Source organism: Emys orbicularis, chromosome 1 (genome assembly GCF_028017835.1).
Source record: "Emys orbicularis isolate rEmyOrb1 chromosome 1, rEmyOrb1.hap1, whole genome shotgun sequence".
Taxonomy (NCBI): domain Eukaryota; kingdom Metazoa; phylum Chordata; order Testudines; family Emydidae; genus Emys; species Emys orbicularis.
Window position 1 is genome coordinate 108,745,400 of NC_088683.1, and position 17,818 is coordinate 108,763,217.

Below are 17,818 nucleotides of genomic sequence, written 5' to 3' on the forward strand. Positions count from 1 at the left end.
GCTATGACTAGGATAAAACAACTGCATCCACAACTCTTAGGCTAGGTCTATACTACCCGCCTGAATCGGCGGGTAGAAATCGACCTCTCGGGGATCGAATTATCGCGTCTCGTCGGGACGCAACAATCGATCCCAGAATCGACGCTCTTACTCCACCAGCAGAGGTGGGAGTAAGCGCTGTCGACGGGAAGCCGCGGAGGTCGATTTTGCCACAGTCCTTACAGCGGGGTAAGTTGGCTGCGATACGTCGAATTCAGCTACGCTATTTGCGTAGCTGAATTTGCGTATCTTAAATCAACACCCCCTCTCCCCCCCCGTAGTGAAGACGTAGCCTTAGTTCATCATCTAGAAGAGGCCAGAGGAATTGTGATGAATGCAAGCTGGAAGTAAAACTTTATTTGAAAAACATTTGGAAGCTTTCCCCACTGGGGAAGTCTTTTTAAATGGTTTTACTTGGCCCTGTTGTAACTGATAGGTACTAAGATCACTACAGATTGAGCAGAAACCTTGGTTAGGAGTCCTGGTACAGAACAAATTGAGTATAAAAGTTCAAGAACAAATGCATATTGAAACATTCTGCACTTTTCTTGATTCTGCTTGATACTTTTTACCCAGGTATATAAAAACCACCAGTGGGTTTTATTTTTCAACCAAGCCTGCAGTAAAACAAATGTCAACTTCGTCTAATTGATCAAGAAAGTCCAATGTTATTTGAGACCAAATTAACTGTAGCTGACCACCTGCATCTAAACACATTTAAGTGAGGCACTATCATTCTCCTCATAAGGAATTTTTTTTGACTGGATAATAACATATGTGACCAGTGCAAAGTTTGTCTTGCTGAATCAAGATTTCAGCCCTCCTATTCATCTTCTAAGAAAGAGTTTCACAGTACAAACAGAAAACTTGAACTGGTTATCTGAAACAGCACTGAGAAAATAAGAACTACATACTCTCACTGAAACAGCTTCACTATTGTATTTTCTCAGACACTTCTCTTGACTTTTAAAGTTACAACTGTCAACTAGTTCTTGTGTCATGTAAAGAAACTCAACAAAAGTCTGAATTAAAGAACACAGAAGTTTTGATTACTTACTCAAGCTGGTCATAATTAACACACATCAGTGGCACCTCTGTACTACAGCGCTGGTGAAATTTATAACCACAAGTCTGGCATCGGAATCCCTGGAAAAGCAGCTTTCGACAAAAGTCACAGAATGCTAAAGTGAAGAATGTCTTTCGTACCTGTAGTGTTGAAAACAAACAGTTAGATAGTTAGATACTTTTGTAATCTGACAGGGCTCTATGTTTCCACTAAGATATTACTGTCATCTTGCCCTGAAAAAAATACCTACAACTCTCTTTTTTGATCTTGGAAACATACTTTTATACACAATAAGCAAAGAGTATTATTTTAAACACATAAAGATCTTACATTTGATGTAATCTTAGTTATAAAGCATTATGGCATCCTCTCAACTTCTTATCAGACTAATATAAATACTATACAAAGTATACTGAGTAATAAAAATGGAATAAGAATTTAGGACAAAGTTTTCAAAATTTGGTGCCTAGTTAGTCACCCAAATCCATACTTAAGCATCTAGATAGAAGTAGCTAGATTTTCAGAGGTGCGCATAACCATACTTCAGTAGGAGCACAGAAGCATTTGGCACCTTTGGTAATCAGATTGCTTTATTTAGCTGCCTAAATATGGATTTAAAGTGGCTAACTTTAACATCCAAGTTTGAACATTTTGATCTTTAGCCTCTAAGTGCCCCTGAGATTCCCACCATCCGAATTAATGTGCATCACTCCATGAGCAGTGAAGACAATGGCCACAGGACTGTGAAGCAAAGTCAAAAGTATCCCTGTGTCAGAACTGTAAAAGAAGCACCCCTATTTCAAAGATATGACTCTTGCAGGCATTTAAATTATAAAATATATATAAAAATATATATATAGTTGAAGGAGAAAACAACTCAAAGATATTTAAACAGAACGTTCCAAAACACCTTGTAAATAGTGGATTTGAGAGAAGGCCTGTTTTAGAGGGTTTTGTTTGTTTATCTTTATCAGATAACCCCCTTCTTCAAAATCAGAGGATTGGGAACATTCAAATGGTTTATAATTAGACTTGGAGGGTTTAGATTTTTATCGGTAAATGTCAGTAAATGTCAATGTCACCGCACACATAAAACCAATGAAAAAATATTTCCATTAATAATTATCTCAATTTACAGACAGGCAAAGTAAGAAAAATGCTGCTTGAGAACTTATTAGAGTTTGATTTAAGGATATTTACCTTGTATAGTTTGACATGTGATATTGACAATGTGTTTTAACAGTCAAAGCTTTAACTTTTTGAATCTCAACATCTACTACCATTAAATAATTATTGTCTGACCGACCCCACTCATGAAAGCTCCCATAATTTCCTACAACTTAAATTTTTATCAAACTTAACACCATCAATTTGGGCTTGAATAGGGACTGGGAGCGGCTGGTTCACTACAAAAGCAAATTTTCCCTCTCTTGGTATTGGCACCTCCTCATCAATTATTGGGAGTGGACCACATCCACCCTGACTGAACTGGCCTTGTCAACACTGGATCTCCACTTGTAAGGTAACTCCCTTCTCTTCATGTGCCAGTATATTTATGCCTGTATCTGTAATTTTCACTCCCTGCATCTGAAGAAGTAGGGCCTTTTACCCACAAAAGCTTATGCCCAAATAAATCGGTTAGTCTTTAAGGTGCCACCGGACTCCTCGTTGTTTTTGTGGATACAGCTGTGTTACCCCTCTGATACTAAGCCTTCCTTGGCTCTAGTAGCGTATTCTGGTCCAATGGAAGAGCTGGCCCGCATTTCAGGTCTCAGTAAACCTAACTTCTGTTCATTCCATTTTAGAAGGACAATTGAACGTAAGGGTTGAAACATCCATTGCCAACACTTAAATGTTGCATAAGGTTTATTTCCTGGCCACAGTGTGAATGAGGTTTGCCACCTATCATACAGTGTGGACAACAGGACTACGTGGCATAGAGCAGACTGCTGGCTGGTTGTACTAATATCCTGAGGGACATCATCCTTCTGAGTTCCAGAGAAAGAGCTCTTTTTAATTACCAGAAATGTTCCAGACTTAACCTCTTTCTGTGCAAAAATAAACATCGATGTTATCCATCACAATTATAAAAAAAAAAAAAAAAAAATCAAATTCTACCCAACTTATTTATAATTTTGTTTAGTAAAACCTGGAAATGTTTGCAATTGTAAAAAAGAAAAAGCTACACTACAGAGCCAAACTACAAGGCACAAAACTTGTGTTCTATTTTGGTTCCCCACCTTAAAAACACAACTAGCCTAAAAGTAACACAAGCAAGATTTCCTACAAGTAACAATCAAAAGTTTTAAAGGATGCTGTCCAGAAATTTTTATAATGGCTTTTATGCATTCATTTAACGGTCCACTGTTTGTATAATACACCCTAAGCCTAAAAATAAAATAGCTTTCATTTAGATTTTGCCCTTTCCCATGTGGTAAATGTTATTTCCAGGTCTGTGTATGGACCTAGAATGATCCAGAGGGCTTCTGTTAAACAGTTTCCACTCATGTAGCACCTCATCGAGTCAAAACATATTTGTGCACCGGCATCACTGATGATGTCAGTATTGCTCTCGGAATATGGTTCATTAGTTAATTGCTGCTGCAGAGTCAGCAGGGAAGCACAGAACACATTTTATAAATACAACCATACAAAAATAGTGGATTTTTATTACCACTCTGCAATGCAGTGGTGATTTAAAATGTTAAGGAAAGTCAAGTTGTGTTTATTTTAATGTCAATTATCTCAACTGCAATAAGATTTAGTTCATCTGAGTCTGTTGGATTAAAAACCTCTTATGCAACAACCTTCCCCACTACAGATACAAATGTTTGTTCAAAAACAAAGTTATTTTGATTTAAAATGTTCAAAAGTAGATTCAACTCTAGTGAACATTTTAGACAGTTCATAATACAAAGTACGTACAAAATTGTGTGTGGTAAGCGGCACATTCTCCAAGACTTCCACGTGCAACTCCTCTCCTGTGAGCCAGGAAATGTCAGTGTCCCAGCCAATGGGCTTCTTCTCTCTGAAGTGTAAACAAGCCCTTTATGGTTACCAACCTGCAAACCTTTGCAAACATTATGCTAAAGAAGTGAAAAGTTGTTATCGAGAGGATAGTGGTATTGTGGGAGGTTTGCTATCCAGTCTTCCACTATTAGAAATTTAAATGGCAAGAAATTAATCTGAGTTTACCCCCAAATAATTGCATCACTCTTGGACAAACAGCAGGGTAAAGAGATGCACTCTTTTCTTCAAACCAGCTTCAGCAAAGATCTACAACTGCAGAGAATGGCTGGTCCTTTGGGTCCAAAACTGACAGATACTTTTCTATCCATTCAAAGAAAAAGAGTGCTTGTGTGACAATTTGTCCCCATGTTGTATACAGTGTTGTTGTATCCGTGTCAGTCCCAGGATATTAGAGAGACAAGGGAGGTGAGGTAATATCTTTTGTTGGACCAACTTCTGTTGGTGGGAGAGAAAAGTTTTCAAGCCACAGAGAGCTCTTCTTCAGGTCTTGGAAATGTACTCATAGGTCACAACTAAATACAAGAACAGGAGTACTTGTGGCACCTTAGAGACTAACAAATTTATTTGAGCATAAGCTTTCGTGGGCTACAGCCCACTTCTTCGGATGCATAGAATGGAACATATATTGAGGAGATATATATACACATACAGAGAGCATGAAAGGTGGGAGTTGTCTTACCAACTCTGAGAGGCCAATTAAGTAAGAGAAAAAAAACTTTTGAAGTGATAATCAAGATAGCCCAGTACAGACAGTTTGATAAGAAGTGTGAGAATACTTACATGGGGAGATAGATTCAATGTTTGTAATGGCTCAGCCATTCCCAGTCTCTGTTTAAACCTAAGTTGATTGTATCTAATTTGCATATCAATTCCAGCTCAGCAGTTTCTCGTTGGAGTATGTTTTTGAAGCTTTTCTGTTGCCACCCACAGCTATTTCACATTTGGGGACAATATATACCTTCAAGTCAGCGGCACTGCTATGGGTACCCGCATGGCCCCACAGTATGCCAACATTTTCATGGCTGACTTAGAACAACGCTTCCTTAGCTCTTGTCCCCTAACGCCCCATCTCTACTTACGCTACATTGATGACATCTTCATCATCTGGACCCATGGAAAAGAAGCCCTTGAGGAATTCCACTATGATTTCAATAATTTCCATCCCACCATCAACCTCAGCCTAGATTAATCCACACAAGCGGTCCATTTCCTGGACACTACTGTGCTAATAAGCGATGGTCACATAAATACCACCCTATCCCGGAAGCCTACTGACCGCTATACTTACCTACATGCCTCCAGCTTCCATCCAGGACACACCACACGATCCATTGTCTACAGCCAAGCTCTAAGATACATTTGCTCCAATCCCTCAGACAGAGACAAGCACCTACAAGATCTCTATCAAGCATTCTTAAAACTACAATACCCACCTGCTGAAGTGAAAAAACAGATTGACAGAGCCAGACGAGTACCCAGAAGTCACCTCCTACAAGACAGGCCCAACAAAGAAAAAAACAGAACACCACTAGCTGTCACCTTCAGCCCCCAACTAAAACCTCTCCAGCGCATCATCGAAGATCTACAACCTATCCTGAAAGATGATCCCTCACTCTCACAGGTCTTCGGAGACAGACCTGTCCTCGCTTACAGACAACCCCCCAACCTGAAGCAAATACTCACCAGCAACCACACATCACTGAACAAAAACACTGACCCAGGAACCTATCCTTGCAACAAAGCCCGATGCCAACTCTGCCCACATATCTATTCAAGCGACATCATCATAGGACCTAATCACATCAGCCATACCATCAGGGGCTCGTTCACCTGCACATCTACCAATGTGATATATGCCATCATGTGCCAGCAATGCCCCTCTGCCATGTACATTGGCCAAACCGGACAGTCTCTACGCAAAAGAATTAATGGACACAAATCTGACATCAGGAATCATAACATTCAAAAACCAGTAGGAGAACACTTTAACTTGTCTGGTCATTCAATGACAGACCTGCGGGTGGCAATTTTGCAACAAAAAAGCTTCAAAAACAGACTCCAACGAGAAATTGCTGAGCTGGAATTGATATGCAAATTAGATAGGATCAATTTAGGCTTAAATAGAGACTGGGAATGGCTGAGCCATTACAAACTATCTCCCCATGTAAGTACTCTCACACTTCTTATCAAACCGTCTGTACTGGGCTATCTTGATTATCACTTCAAAAGATTTTTTTCCTCTTACTTAATTGGCCTCTCAGAGTTGGTAAGACAACTCCCACCTTTTCATGCTCTCTGTATGTGTATATATATCTCCTCAATATATGTTCCATTCTATGCATCCGAAGAAGTGGGCTGTAGCCCACGAAAGCTTATGCTCAAATACATTTGTTAGTCTCTAAGGTGCCACAAGTACTCCTGTTCTTTTTGTGGATACAGACTAACAGGGCTGCTACTCTGAAACCTGTCACTAAATACAAGGTCGAACAGATAGTTTAGCATAAGTAGTTAGCACATACTCACCTTGAATGGCCCTTAGAACATGTGCTAACTACTTATGCTAAACTATCTATTCAACCTTTTATTTAAGCTGTGACACCCTGAGTACCTTTCCCAGACCTGAGGAAGAGCTCTGTGAAACTCAAAAGCTTGTCTCTCTCTCTCCAACAGAAGTTGGTCCAATAAAACATATTACTTCCCCTACTTTGTCTCTCTAATTTGTCCCCATAACAGACTTTCAGAGGGTTTACTAATTTGGGGGAATGGTAGGATTTTAATTAGAAGTTTAAGGATGGAAACTGATTTTAAGAGCTTTTCATGTAAATCCTGTGTCTAACAAATCTTTACTTTGAAACCCACTTCAGGTAAAACCAAATAAAAGTTAAAAATTCAAAACAACCCTACTTCATAGTTTAAAACTAGATATTTTCACATAGTTTTGCAGCTAAAACAGACCTCAGGGATAACAGCCTGTTGCATTCTATTAGAGATTTCCCCATAAACTTTTCATATGTCATAGCCTTTTAAGCACGGTTTTGTGGCTATCACCCCATATTTTGTGTTGGCCCAAACCATTTTAGCACAAACTAAATAGTTCATTCTGAATTTAGTGAGATTGATCTTTACCTTCACAGTGTTGAATGGAATTGGCCCATGCTGGTATACTCCTAGAAAGAACCCTGATAGCGTAAAAAAACCACACCCACATAAACCATACCCATCTTGTATTCTGTAAACAGCACAGCATTCTGGGATAAGACCCCTCATCATCAGAGCTTTCTTTAGACTGTCCCGGACTGTCACCCCACATCTTGCTGGAACCTGCAAGGTCAAATATAAGACATAAGCATTAGAGGAAGAGATTACAATTCATTCTCATGGTTGAAGCAAACTAATGTTCCAGTCCCTAAAAAGTATACAAAAAGCGCCACAATTTTCATTTTTACAGCACTTCATAGAATCCTAAATAATAATTTCTCAAAGTACTTTGCACATTGTGGACATTATGTAAACTGCATACAAACCACACCATTATGAATTCCATATCAAACCCAGCTCAGCTGGACATGCATGCCACCTAAATTTCTAATGACATTTGAGAGAGAAAACTTGAGTTGACCCTGGGTGACCTTCTATCCTTATACATTTTGCAACAGAGATGGCAGAGAGATAGGTAACTAAAAGCTATTTATACATATGATAATTTTGAAGAGCTTGTACTGCAATTAAGTGGAGTGATGTGTCATTTGGAACTAAAAATAAACAGGCAATAGGCTTGGATGAACTAGCTTGTACTGGACTACTTGCCACAAGTTTATAAAATTCATTACGATAAATATTGAAATAAGATACAGATCTCTTAAATGGAAAATACCAACTTCAAATCTAGTCAATTTAAAAAGAGAAAAAAAGAATTAATAGTGCTGTCTGGTAACACATCTGTCCTTGAGGCCCCCGCCAATATTTGTGATTCTACAGACACATTTTCCTATTTGTAAAGAATATTTTTCTTTCCCCTTTTGCTGTTTGACCCCCATGAGCAAAGAGGAGTAGTTGAATACAAAGGAAACAGATTAAAACTGACCAAACACAAAGTATTGTGAAGTGCACAAACTATACAGTTCTCTAATATAATTTTTCCTTTAATCTCTTCAGTGATCTTAGGTGTTTCCTGTAACAGTAGTAAAGCTTTTTTTTTTTTTTTTTAAGAGCAAACTGTGATTTTTAATTGACAGTGTTCCTTAAGCAATCAAAAAAAAGGGTAAGATATATTAGGGTGACTAAACATATCAAACACTACCATTTCAATACTTCTGGTGCTATTTACTGAACTGGTATATACACCAGTACTTTCCCTTCTGCTCATCCCTAGTATTTTATTTTTTCTGTAATGAGCCCATTCCATGCTAGGAAACTCCTCAGCCTTAACTAACCAAAAAGCCAGTCAGACCACATGAAATGTAATTATTTACAGCTTATCAGGGGCCCGATCGAAAGTCCACTGAAGTCAATAGAAGTCTTTCCATAGACTTTAAAGGACTTTTGATCACGGCTCAGTTGAGCAGCTAACATTTAAAAATTCTAAATGTAGATAGAAGCCTGTGTCTCCTACTTAAAGATAACAATGACAATCCTCTTTCAAGTGTCCTTGTGAATGCCACTTTACTGAGGTTACACTACTTATTGCATTTCTATGACTCTACGTGTATGCTCTCCTAGAAGAAAGAAATGGAAGTGACCTTTTTGGTCATGGTCCCTCTCCCTGTCAATGTACAATTGCTCCTTACAGTACATTTTATCTAGTCTATTTTTAAAAGTTCAAAGAAATGGGGCTTCCAGTACTTCTTTTGTAGAAACTATTTTACAGACAAATGTGTGTCAAAGTTTCTCTCGCTATACAGCCTAGACCTTCCCTTCCATAAATCCACTCCATTATTCCAAAATACACCATTTCTCCAACCTCCGCCTCTATAGTGTTTACACCCCACCCTTCAATTATTTGTAGAATTATGTTCTCCCGCCCCTCCGCCCCCATGTACTTGTTACTTAGCCAAATTGTTACAGGTGGGACTGGTAGCACAGCCTATTATTAAGGTTGTCCAACACTTCCCATTATAAGACCCTGAGTTCAAGTGCTTATAACACTGCTAAACTTTAACTATTTGGGTTGAAATTTTCCTTGCTAGGTATCTGCCTCATGCTGATTTTGATTGGAAAATTTCAACCAAAATGGGTTAACCATTTCCAAGAGGGCAGCTAGGGAAAAATACATTATGCCCATGTTTTAAAAAATTGAGACTTTTTCTTTGAAATGCTCTAGCATTGGACCAGGGACTTGAAATTTGGCAGGGGGTGGCCTTTATGTCAGGGCTGTGCCTTTTGCCATCCCTGTGAAAACTCACCCAAATTTGGCCAAGTTATAAGCCTTTGAAAAAAATCACAGTTCGCACATGCTCACTAAAGATTTACTAGAGCTTAATACCTAAAATCTCCAAAAATTCTATCCTCACTGAGCATGCTCCATCCCCTTCCAGCTTCTCATGCTGACCAGATTGTGCATGCACCATCCCCATAGAGCAAATGAGCATGCTCCAGCCCAGGGGGTTCAGAAGGCTTTACCCATAATAGCTGTTCTGGTCTGGGAACAGGGAGCTTGTGCCTGTCTATCCTGTGCTCTCAATGATCCCCTGGTGGCACCTAGACAGTGTGGAGGAGGAAGCCAGCTGACTTAAGTGCAGAGGGGACGAGGGAAGGGGTAGATTGGGACAAGTTTAGTAGGACTGGGGGGGATGGAGGGAGGGAAAGAAACTGTGACTGGGATTTGGAGGAGGGAGACTGGGTCTGGTCTGGCAAGGATACTGGGAGAGTTGGGTGAGGAGGTAGGGGAGGCTGGGACTGGGAGCCACTGAGGAAAGGGAGGTGGGGGGAACAGGACTGGGAGCCAGTTGGCTGGAGGAAACCTGGCTGGTTTCCATTAAAATTTTTGAATGATTTGGCATGTTCCCACAGAATGTTTCAATTCCATCAAATCAAACCTTTCTGACAGAAAACTGCTCACTGGAAAGTTTCAGACCAGCTCTAATCCATACCCTTATATTCCTATCCAAGATAGGCAGAACTAAATTTTGATTTTGGATTCAATGAGACTACATAAAATGCTTTATTAAAATTCACATATCTACCACTTTCCCTTCTTATCCATTTATTCTGTAATTATATAAAAATAAACTAAGTTAGTTTGGCAATATTTATTTCTTATAAACTCAGGCTGCACATTGCTCATGTTTGTATTATTTCCAGAAGTCTAGTGATTTATTTTTTCTGAATCTAAGTTACTTATATGCACTCTTCCCAACATGCAGTTTGAGACAATCTTGAGTAAAACCAGAAGAGAAATTTAACAGGCCAGTTCTCCTTCTCAGCCTCAGCTAATATTTTTTAATCAAGGATAAATAGAATTGCTGGGACAAATTATTTTCTTACATAAGCTGTAGGAGAGGGTGTTGAATATATATTGTAAGGGAACACTGCAGAGCTAAGGCTGTGTAGATTGTGAGCTGCATTAAGTACTTAAAAAAAAAGTAAGTTACATCATTTTTAACAAATGACTCAGTTTAACCCATTTGATGCACTTTTCATCAAACATTCAGGAAAGTATTTAGCCATGTGCCTAGCTTTGAGGATGTAAGTAGTCCCAATGAAATGAACAGGATTACTTGTGCTTAAAAACCTTCCTGAATCAGGGCTGTAGTTCAAATTAATCTATTTAGACAATCAATTGTTCCATTTCTCAGTTCTTTTGTTCTTATCAAATATTTGCAAAGTGGATATGCGTATTTCCAACCATATGGCTGAAATACATTTATTAACCGCAGTCACAAGGATCTAAGCAGGTGTCTCGAAATGCTTTATTTCAGTAAATCTGTGTTAAATTCCAGTAACACTGTAATAAGAGGATATGGGGCTATATCCCTGAAATAACTCTTGCATCAATTTTCTAACATCAGACCTTTCACTTTGGGACATTCCCAGGAGATAGAAAGCTGGTTCCATGCTGTTAAGCGAAACTGTATGATGGGTTGTTTTGCTGGATGAAGGCAAAAACATATGCTACTGAGTGCACAGAGACATGGACTCTTGGATGGAAGCTTCATCCAAACTGCTCATTTGATACTTTGGGGGCTTTGAATTTGAAGAGTCTTTGGTTGGCTCATGAGGAGAGGGAACAGGATCAGAGAGGAGATCAGACAAATAGGCAGCAATCAGGAAGGGAAGCACCGCAGGGCTCTTATAAGATTAGGTTTTCCCTCGGAGTAAGAAACAAAAGGGTTACTGAAAGCTATTGGTATGTTTCTTTTATGTTTAATCAGGTTAAATAAAAGTTCAGTGGTTTTTCAAACCCAGAAGTCAGAGACATAGTAGTTTTGAAGAAATCTACATGGCCCTGGAAGTAGAGTTAGGAGAAGCAGCCAGGATCGCCCAATATTCACAGGCAAGCATCCTGAGAGGAAGCTGAGGGTTAGTGTCCTAGAGCCACTGGTGTTGAACAAGGCCTGGCCCCAGGAAGGGGCAGGCCATGACACACACCATGGTATCCTTTTAGTATTTTACTATGAACTGTGTCAATTTTGTTTGCAAGACTGGCATGCCAAAAGTAAAATGAGGTTACTTACCTGTAACGGGAGATTCTTCGAGATGCATGGACCCTATCTGTATTCCACTGAGGGTTATGTGCATGCACCATGTGCCCAGAGCCGAAGCTTTTGAAAGCAGTACTGTTCGGTGGTCTGCGCATGTGCCCTGTGCCACCTTGTGGTCTCCCCTGAGGCAATAAAGGATGCAGTGGGCCGCTGGCATGTCCGGGTCCTTCTCTACTGCAGAGCTGTTGAATCCGGAGCAGAGGGGAAGGAGTGAGAGTTTGGAATACAGATCGGGACCACACATCTTCAGTTACAGGTAAGAACTTCATTTTCTTCTTTGAGTGATGGTCCCTATTGAATTCCAGAGAGGGTGATTAACAAGCAATGCCTATGTGGGAGGATTGTGCAAGGAGACTGTGGAATGGAGGACTTCTCCTCTGAACGAATCATACATTACAGTGTAGTGTGTGGAAAAGGTGCGTACCAAACTCCACGTGGATGCCTTGCATATGTCTGCGAAGGGCACTTTGTGGAGTACAGCTATAGTTAATGCTTGCACTCTCATGGAATAGGCCTGAATCCCTTCAGGCGGGGATCGTCCCGATAACTGATAGCAGCACGTAATGAACCCTGAGACCCAACTGGAGAGTCTCTGGGTGGAAATGGCTTGCCCTTTCATTGCTATGGCAATGAAAAGTCGAGGACATTTCTGAAAGGGCTTTGTCCGATCAAGATAAAAAGCCAATGCCCTTTGAACATCTAATGAGTGAACCTTCTTTAGTCATTTGAGGCGTAAGGCTTGGGGAAGAAGGTAGGTAAATGTATGGGTTTATTGAGGTAGAATTGGGAAACCACCTTGGATAGGAACTTGGGGTGAAATTGTAAAGAGTCCTGGTCTATATGGAAAGGGTGAAGGGGAGGTTAACCATCATGGCTCCCAGTTCACCATCCCTCCTTGCTGATGTAATGGTGACGAGCAAAATTACTTTCATGGAAAGGAGAGCTAGTGAACATGAGGTCATAGATTTGAAGGGGGCGGACATCAACAAGGTGAGGACTAGGTTAAGGTCCCATTGGGGGGCGATAGGCTGAATGGGAGGGTATTTTCGCAGAAGGCCCTTCCAGAACCACACAGTTAATGGCTGGGTAAAGATTGAATGGCCGTCCACTGGCAGGTGAAAAGCACTAAGGGTATCTGCATGCACCTTAATGGAACTGAGGGCCAGTCCCTCAGATAAAGGAAATATCCAAGAGTAGTGGGATGTCCACCACTTCAGGGACAAGGCCCTTCTGGGTAGCCTAGGCAGTGAAACGCATCCATTTGGCTCGATACGAGAGTCTTGTGGACTCCTTCCTGCTGCTTCAGAGGACATCTTGCACTGCCAGTGAGCATTCCTGCGCTAGTGGAGGTGTCCATCCAAAAACCAAGCCATCAGATGAAGAGTGTGCAGGTTGGGGTGTCTGAGTCTGCTGTTGTGTTGGGTCAGTAGCTCCAGGAACGTCCAAAGCGTCAGTGGAGGGTTGTTCGACATACAGAGGAGAACCGGGAGCCAAAATTGGCAAGGCCATTAGGGGGAAATCAGGATGGCTGTTGCTTTCTCCTATCTGATCTTGTGGATCACTTGTGGTAGGAGGGGTAAAAGGTGGGGAGGCAAAATCTGTCAGATCCGACCAATCGAGGACTCGGGCGTCCCCCTGTGATTGAGTTTCAAATCCTCCCCTTGAACAACATTGGGTGCATTTGGTATTGCTGTGGGATACGAAAAGATCCCTCACCGGGGTTCCCCGGCCATTACAGAGTCCTGCAACTCCCATTCATGGTCAGTTGCAAAGTTTCTGCTGAGGACATCGGCAATCATGTTCCAGTAGGTAAGCTGCTATCAAAAGAATATGGTGTGCGACGCGCCATTCTCAAAAGTGTCTAGCTTTCACACACACAGAAGGCTCAGGATCTTGTCCCCCCTTGTTTATGTAGAAGACTGTGGTGGTGGTGTCTGACATGACAAGAACATATCGGTTCTAGATAGCTGGTAGGAACACCTGGCAAGCATTGCGTACTGCCTGGAGTTACAATATGTTTATGTACATCTTGGCCTCTCGTGTTGTCCAGGTGCCTTGTGTCATGCGGTCACCCCAGCCCATGAGGAATGCGTCCGTTATGGTAGTCACAGTGAGCGAGAATGGAAGGAAGGTCATCCCCGAGCAGACTTGTAACAGGTTCATTCACCATTGGAGAGAGGAGAGAACTTCTGGTGGCATGTGGAGCAGAGTGTGCATGGGTTGATGCATGGGGGAGTAGACCCTTTCTAGCCAGAGTTGAAGGCCATGACATATGTGCAGGCCGCCATGTGTCCCAAGACAGAGGCAGATTTTGGCCAAAACCAAAGGGTTGGAAGACACCAAAAAATGATTAGTTCCCTCGTTGTCTGGAATCTTTCCCTTGGTAGATAAGCTCGGGTGGAAGTCGCGTCTATGCAAGCTTCTATGAACTCCAAGGATTGTGTAGGGTTTAAAGTTGATTTTTCGATGTTTACGTTGACTCCCAAGGAGGAGAGGAGTAGAAGCAGTTGGGATGTTGATTCTGGGCCTCTTGTTTGGACCATCCTGCTATCAGTCATTCAGATATGGAAAAACGAGGATTCCTTGATGTCTGAGATGGGCTGCCACCACCGAGAAAACTTTTCTGACTACTCGTGGGACAGTGGTGAGTCCAAACAGTAGGACCCTGTATCGAAGATGCCGAAGCCCCATCCCACCCCAACCTCAGGAACTTTCTGTGTGTCGGGTGTATATTGTTATGGAAGTAGGCATCTTGCATATGGAGATCCGTAAACCACATGCCTTTTTCTAATGAGGGATTGATTGGTGCGAGCATGACGATGCAAAATCTTGGTTTGGAAAATCAAGCAGTTGAGGCATCGGAGATCCAATATCGGTCTCCATCCTCCAATCTTTGTGGGGACTAGGAAGTAGCTCGAATAGAGCCCTGTTCCCTGAAAGGAGTCTGGGATTAGCTCCACAGCTCCCCTCTGCAATAGGGAGTCGTCCTCAAGTTGGCGGAGATCGTCACATGGGTATTCTATGCATGTGGACCGAGGAAGAGGGCAAGATGGGGGTGTCGCTGTAAACTCTATGATGTAGCCACTCTGGATGATATCTAGGATCCACTGTCCATTGTTATAGCTTTCCATGTTGTACGGAGTGGTTGACCGCTCTCTAAAGACACTCAGAAAAACCGCTTATGTGATGTTTGGATGTGTTGCGTTGATGGCTGGGTAGTTGACATAGGTTGATTAGGGTGCTTTTGAGGAGGCTCATAGGTGCATTAGTGGTATAGCTGTGGGACCCTTTAACAATATGATTGGGGCAGGTGGTAGAATTTCCTCTTGAGTGCTGGTGTGAAGATACCAAGAGACCTTGAAGATACCGAGAGATCTTCTGATTGAAGAGATGCAATTTGTCGAATGGGAAATCTTCTGTAATGTTTTGCACCTCCCTGAGAAGCCAAAGGAGTGTTACCAGGATTCCCTCCTCCAGAAAATCCCCATTGCCAGGACATGGGAAGCCGTGTCTGCGGAGTCCACTGCAGCCTGTACCATTAACCTGGCAAATAACTTGCCTTCCTGCAAAACTGCCTGGAATTGGTTGCGATCTTGCAAGTGTAGCTTGTCTGTGAACTCAGCCAATCGCCCAAAGTTAACAAAATCATATTTGGCTATCAGGGCTGAATAATTTGACCTACCTAACAAGAGTTGTGATGGTGACGTGGGGGAGTCCTCCCAATCTAAGTGGGATCGTTCGGAGGTTGAGTATGGGGGCCACAAGCTGCAGTATGGCCAGCTCGATTTACCCTGCTGTTGCATAGCCTCTGACCACGGTACCGGCAACCAACTCTGCAGTTAAGGCAAGGTGGGGAACTGCCACAGTGCCATCAGAGCCTTCTGGCACTCGTGCTTCCAGAATGGGAGCGGTGGACCATGTTGGACAGCCGTATCGTCTGAATCAGAGGAGTCAGAAACCCCACCAAATGGCTGCGCAGTCAGAACCACCAGAACGGAATGCAGCAGGAACATAGCGGGAGAAGGGTCCCTTTGACCTGTTGATCAGATTGAGGGTCATGGAGACCGTAGTCCCTCTAGTGTGAATAACTCGTGGGAACCCGAGGTGCTTCCGAGTCTCCCGGGGGTCAATGGTATCCGTTCTGTTGAAGGAGTCAGTATCGGGAACTGTGTCTCTCTGGAGACCAAAGGTTCTCGGAATATTGGCGGAGTCGACGGGTCCATAGTCGGTACCGGTGGATCTGGCAATTGGTGCAACCATTTCTCGGTCTTGTGAGACTTAGAATGTGTGGTTCCTTTGTGGACAGAACCCATGGATGGTGCAGAGTCCTTCTTAGACTTGGAGGAAGACTTACTGCCATGCTTATGGGCATGCTTCCTTGGTTCGGCCCCAATGCAGGGTCCTTAGCATGGGTATTCACGGAGTCTGATGGAGGCTCCGCGGTAGGGGGTGCTCTTCACCTGTTCAGGCTGATGTACGGGGGGGTTCCCTGGCCAGGATCCAATGCCAGTCCCATGGCAGCTTCCATAAGGTGTTTCCTGAGGTGGAGAGTCCAGTTCTCCCAAGTATGGGCAGGAAAGGAAAGGCAGATACTGCACCCAGACACGATGTGGGCTTCCCCCACGCAGCACAAACAGCTTTGGTGCTCGTCACTGATGGAAAACAAGCAAGGGCAGTACGCACAGGTTTAGAGCCCCTGCATCTTCGGCATAATCCAGTACTCAGGCCCAGGTACTGAGGGGTGAGGGGGGCGGTTTGGTGGGAAGCACCACCAAAGCCAAGTCCTAAATCAGGTACGAAAAGGAAAAATTTAACAGAAAACAAAACAAAACAAAAAATTCCAGAATAACAAATCTGAACTACGAACAGTACTAAGGATAGTTCTGAAAAGTTTTGGAAAGTGTGTTACAAGGACGAGAGGAGTAGAAGCTCCAACTCAGTCCATGCAGCGGTGAGAAGGAACTGGAGACGCTGGCAACCCCCTGTGCCCTTTATCACCTCGGGTGAGACCACGAAGCAGCACAGGACACATATGTGGACCGCCGAACAGTACTACTTTCAAGAGCTCCAGCTCCGGGCACATGGTGCATGCACATAGCCCTCGGTAGAATACAATAAGGACCAAGACTCCAAGAAGAATCAAAATTTCTACTGGTATTCACTCCAAGAGAGAGAAGTTATAATGCCAGCCACCGTCAGCTGTACATTCTTCCTCCAATCCTCAGGAGTGAGCTGCTGGCTCATTTCTTTTTCCCAATTTAACTTTATGTTGTCAATGTTGACCTTAAGTTCTGTAGAAAAAAAGTGCACACAGTTTAGCTATTTATTTTTTTTACCAGAGATCTAACTATCTTGTCATTTCAAACTATTTCTAAATCTGATGAGGTTCAACAAGGACAAGTGCTCGACAGAGTCCTGCACTTAGGACGGAAGAATACCAGGCACTGCTACAGGCTGGGGACCGACTGGCTAAGCGGCAATTCAGCAGAAAAGGACCTGGGGATTACAGTGGACGAGAAGGTGGATATGAGTCAACAGTATGCCCTTGTTGCCAAGAAGGCTAATGGCACATTGGGCTGCATTAGTAGGAGTACTGCATCCAGTTTTAGGCCCCCCACTACAGAAAGGATGTGGACAAATTGGAGAGTCCAGCAGAGCGCAACAGAAATGATTAGGGGGCTGGGACACATGACTTATGAGGAAAGGCTGAGGGAACTGGGCTTATTTAGTCTGCAGAAGAAAAGAGTGAGGGGGGATTTGATAGCAGCCTTCAACTACGTGAAGGGGGGTTCCAAAGAAGATGGAGCTCGGCTGTTCTCAGTGGTGGCAGATGACAGAACAAGGAGCAATGGTCTCTAGTTGCCATGGGGGAGTTTCTAGGTTGGATATTAGGAAAAACTATTTCACTAGGAGGGTGGTGAAGCACTGGAATGGGTTACCTAGGGAGGTGGTGGAATCTCCACCCTTAGAGGTTTTTAAGGCC

At 42.6% G+C, this 17,818-nt stretch overlaps 1 protein-coding gene across 5 annotated transcripts in view; it reads right to left on the bottom strand.

Annotated features, from left to right (window-relative positions):
• The window catches only part of BRAF (B-Raf proto-oncogene, serine/threonine kinase), a 119,423-nt gene that overhangs the window by 43,481 nt on the left and 58,124 nt on the right, over positions 1 to 17,818 (bottom strand). For all 5 annotated transcript variants that reach the window (XM_065397596.1, XM_065397595.1, XM_065397593.1 and 2 more), the window contains 3 exons: positions 7,353 to 7,456; positions 4,031 to 4,133; positions 1,097 to 1,245 (listed from right to left, as the gene is read on the bottom strand). In XM_065397596.1, the coding sequence (XP_065253668.1) occupies positions 1,097 to 1,245; positions 4,031 to 4,133; positions 7,353 to 7,456 (356 nt within the window). The remainder of the gene's footprint in view (positions 1 to 1,096; positions 1,246 to 4,030; positions 4,134 to 7,352; positions 7,457 to 17,818) is intronic.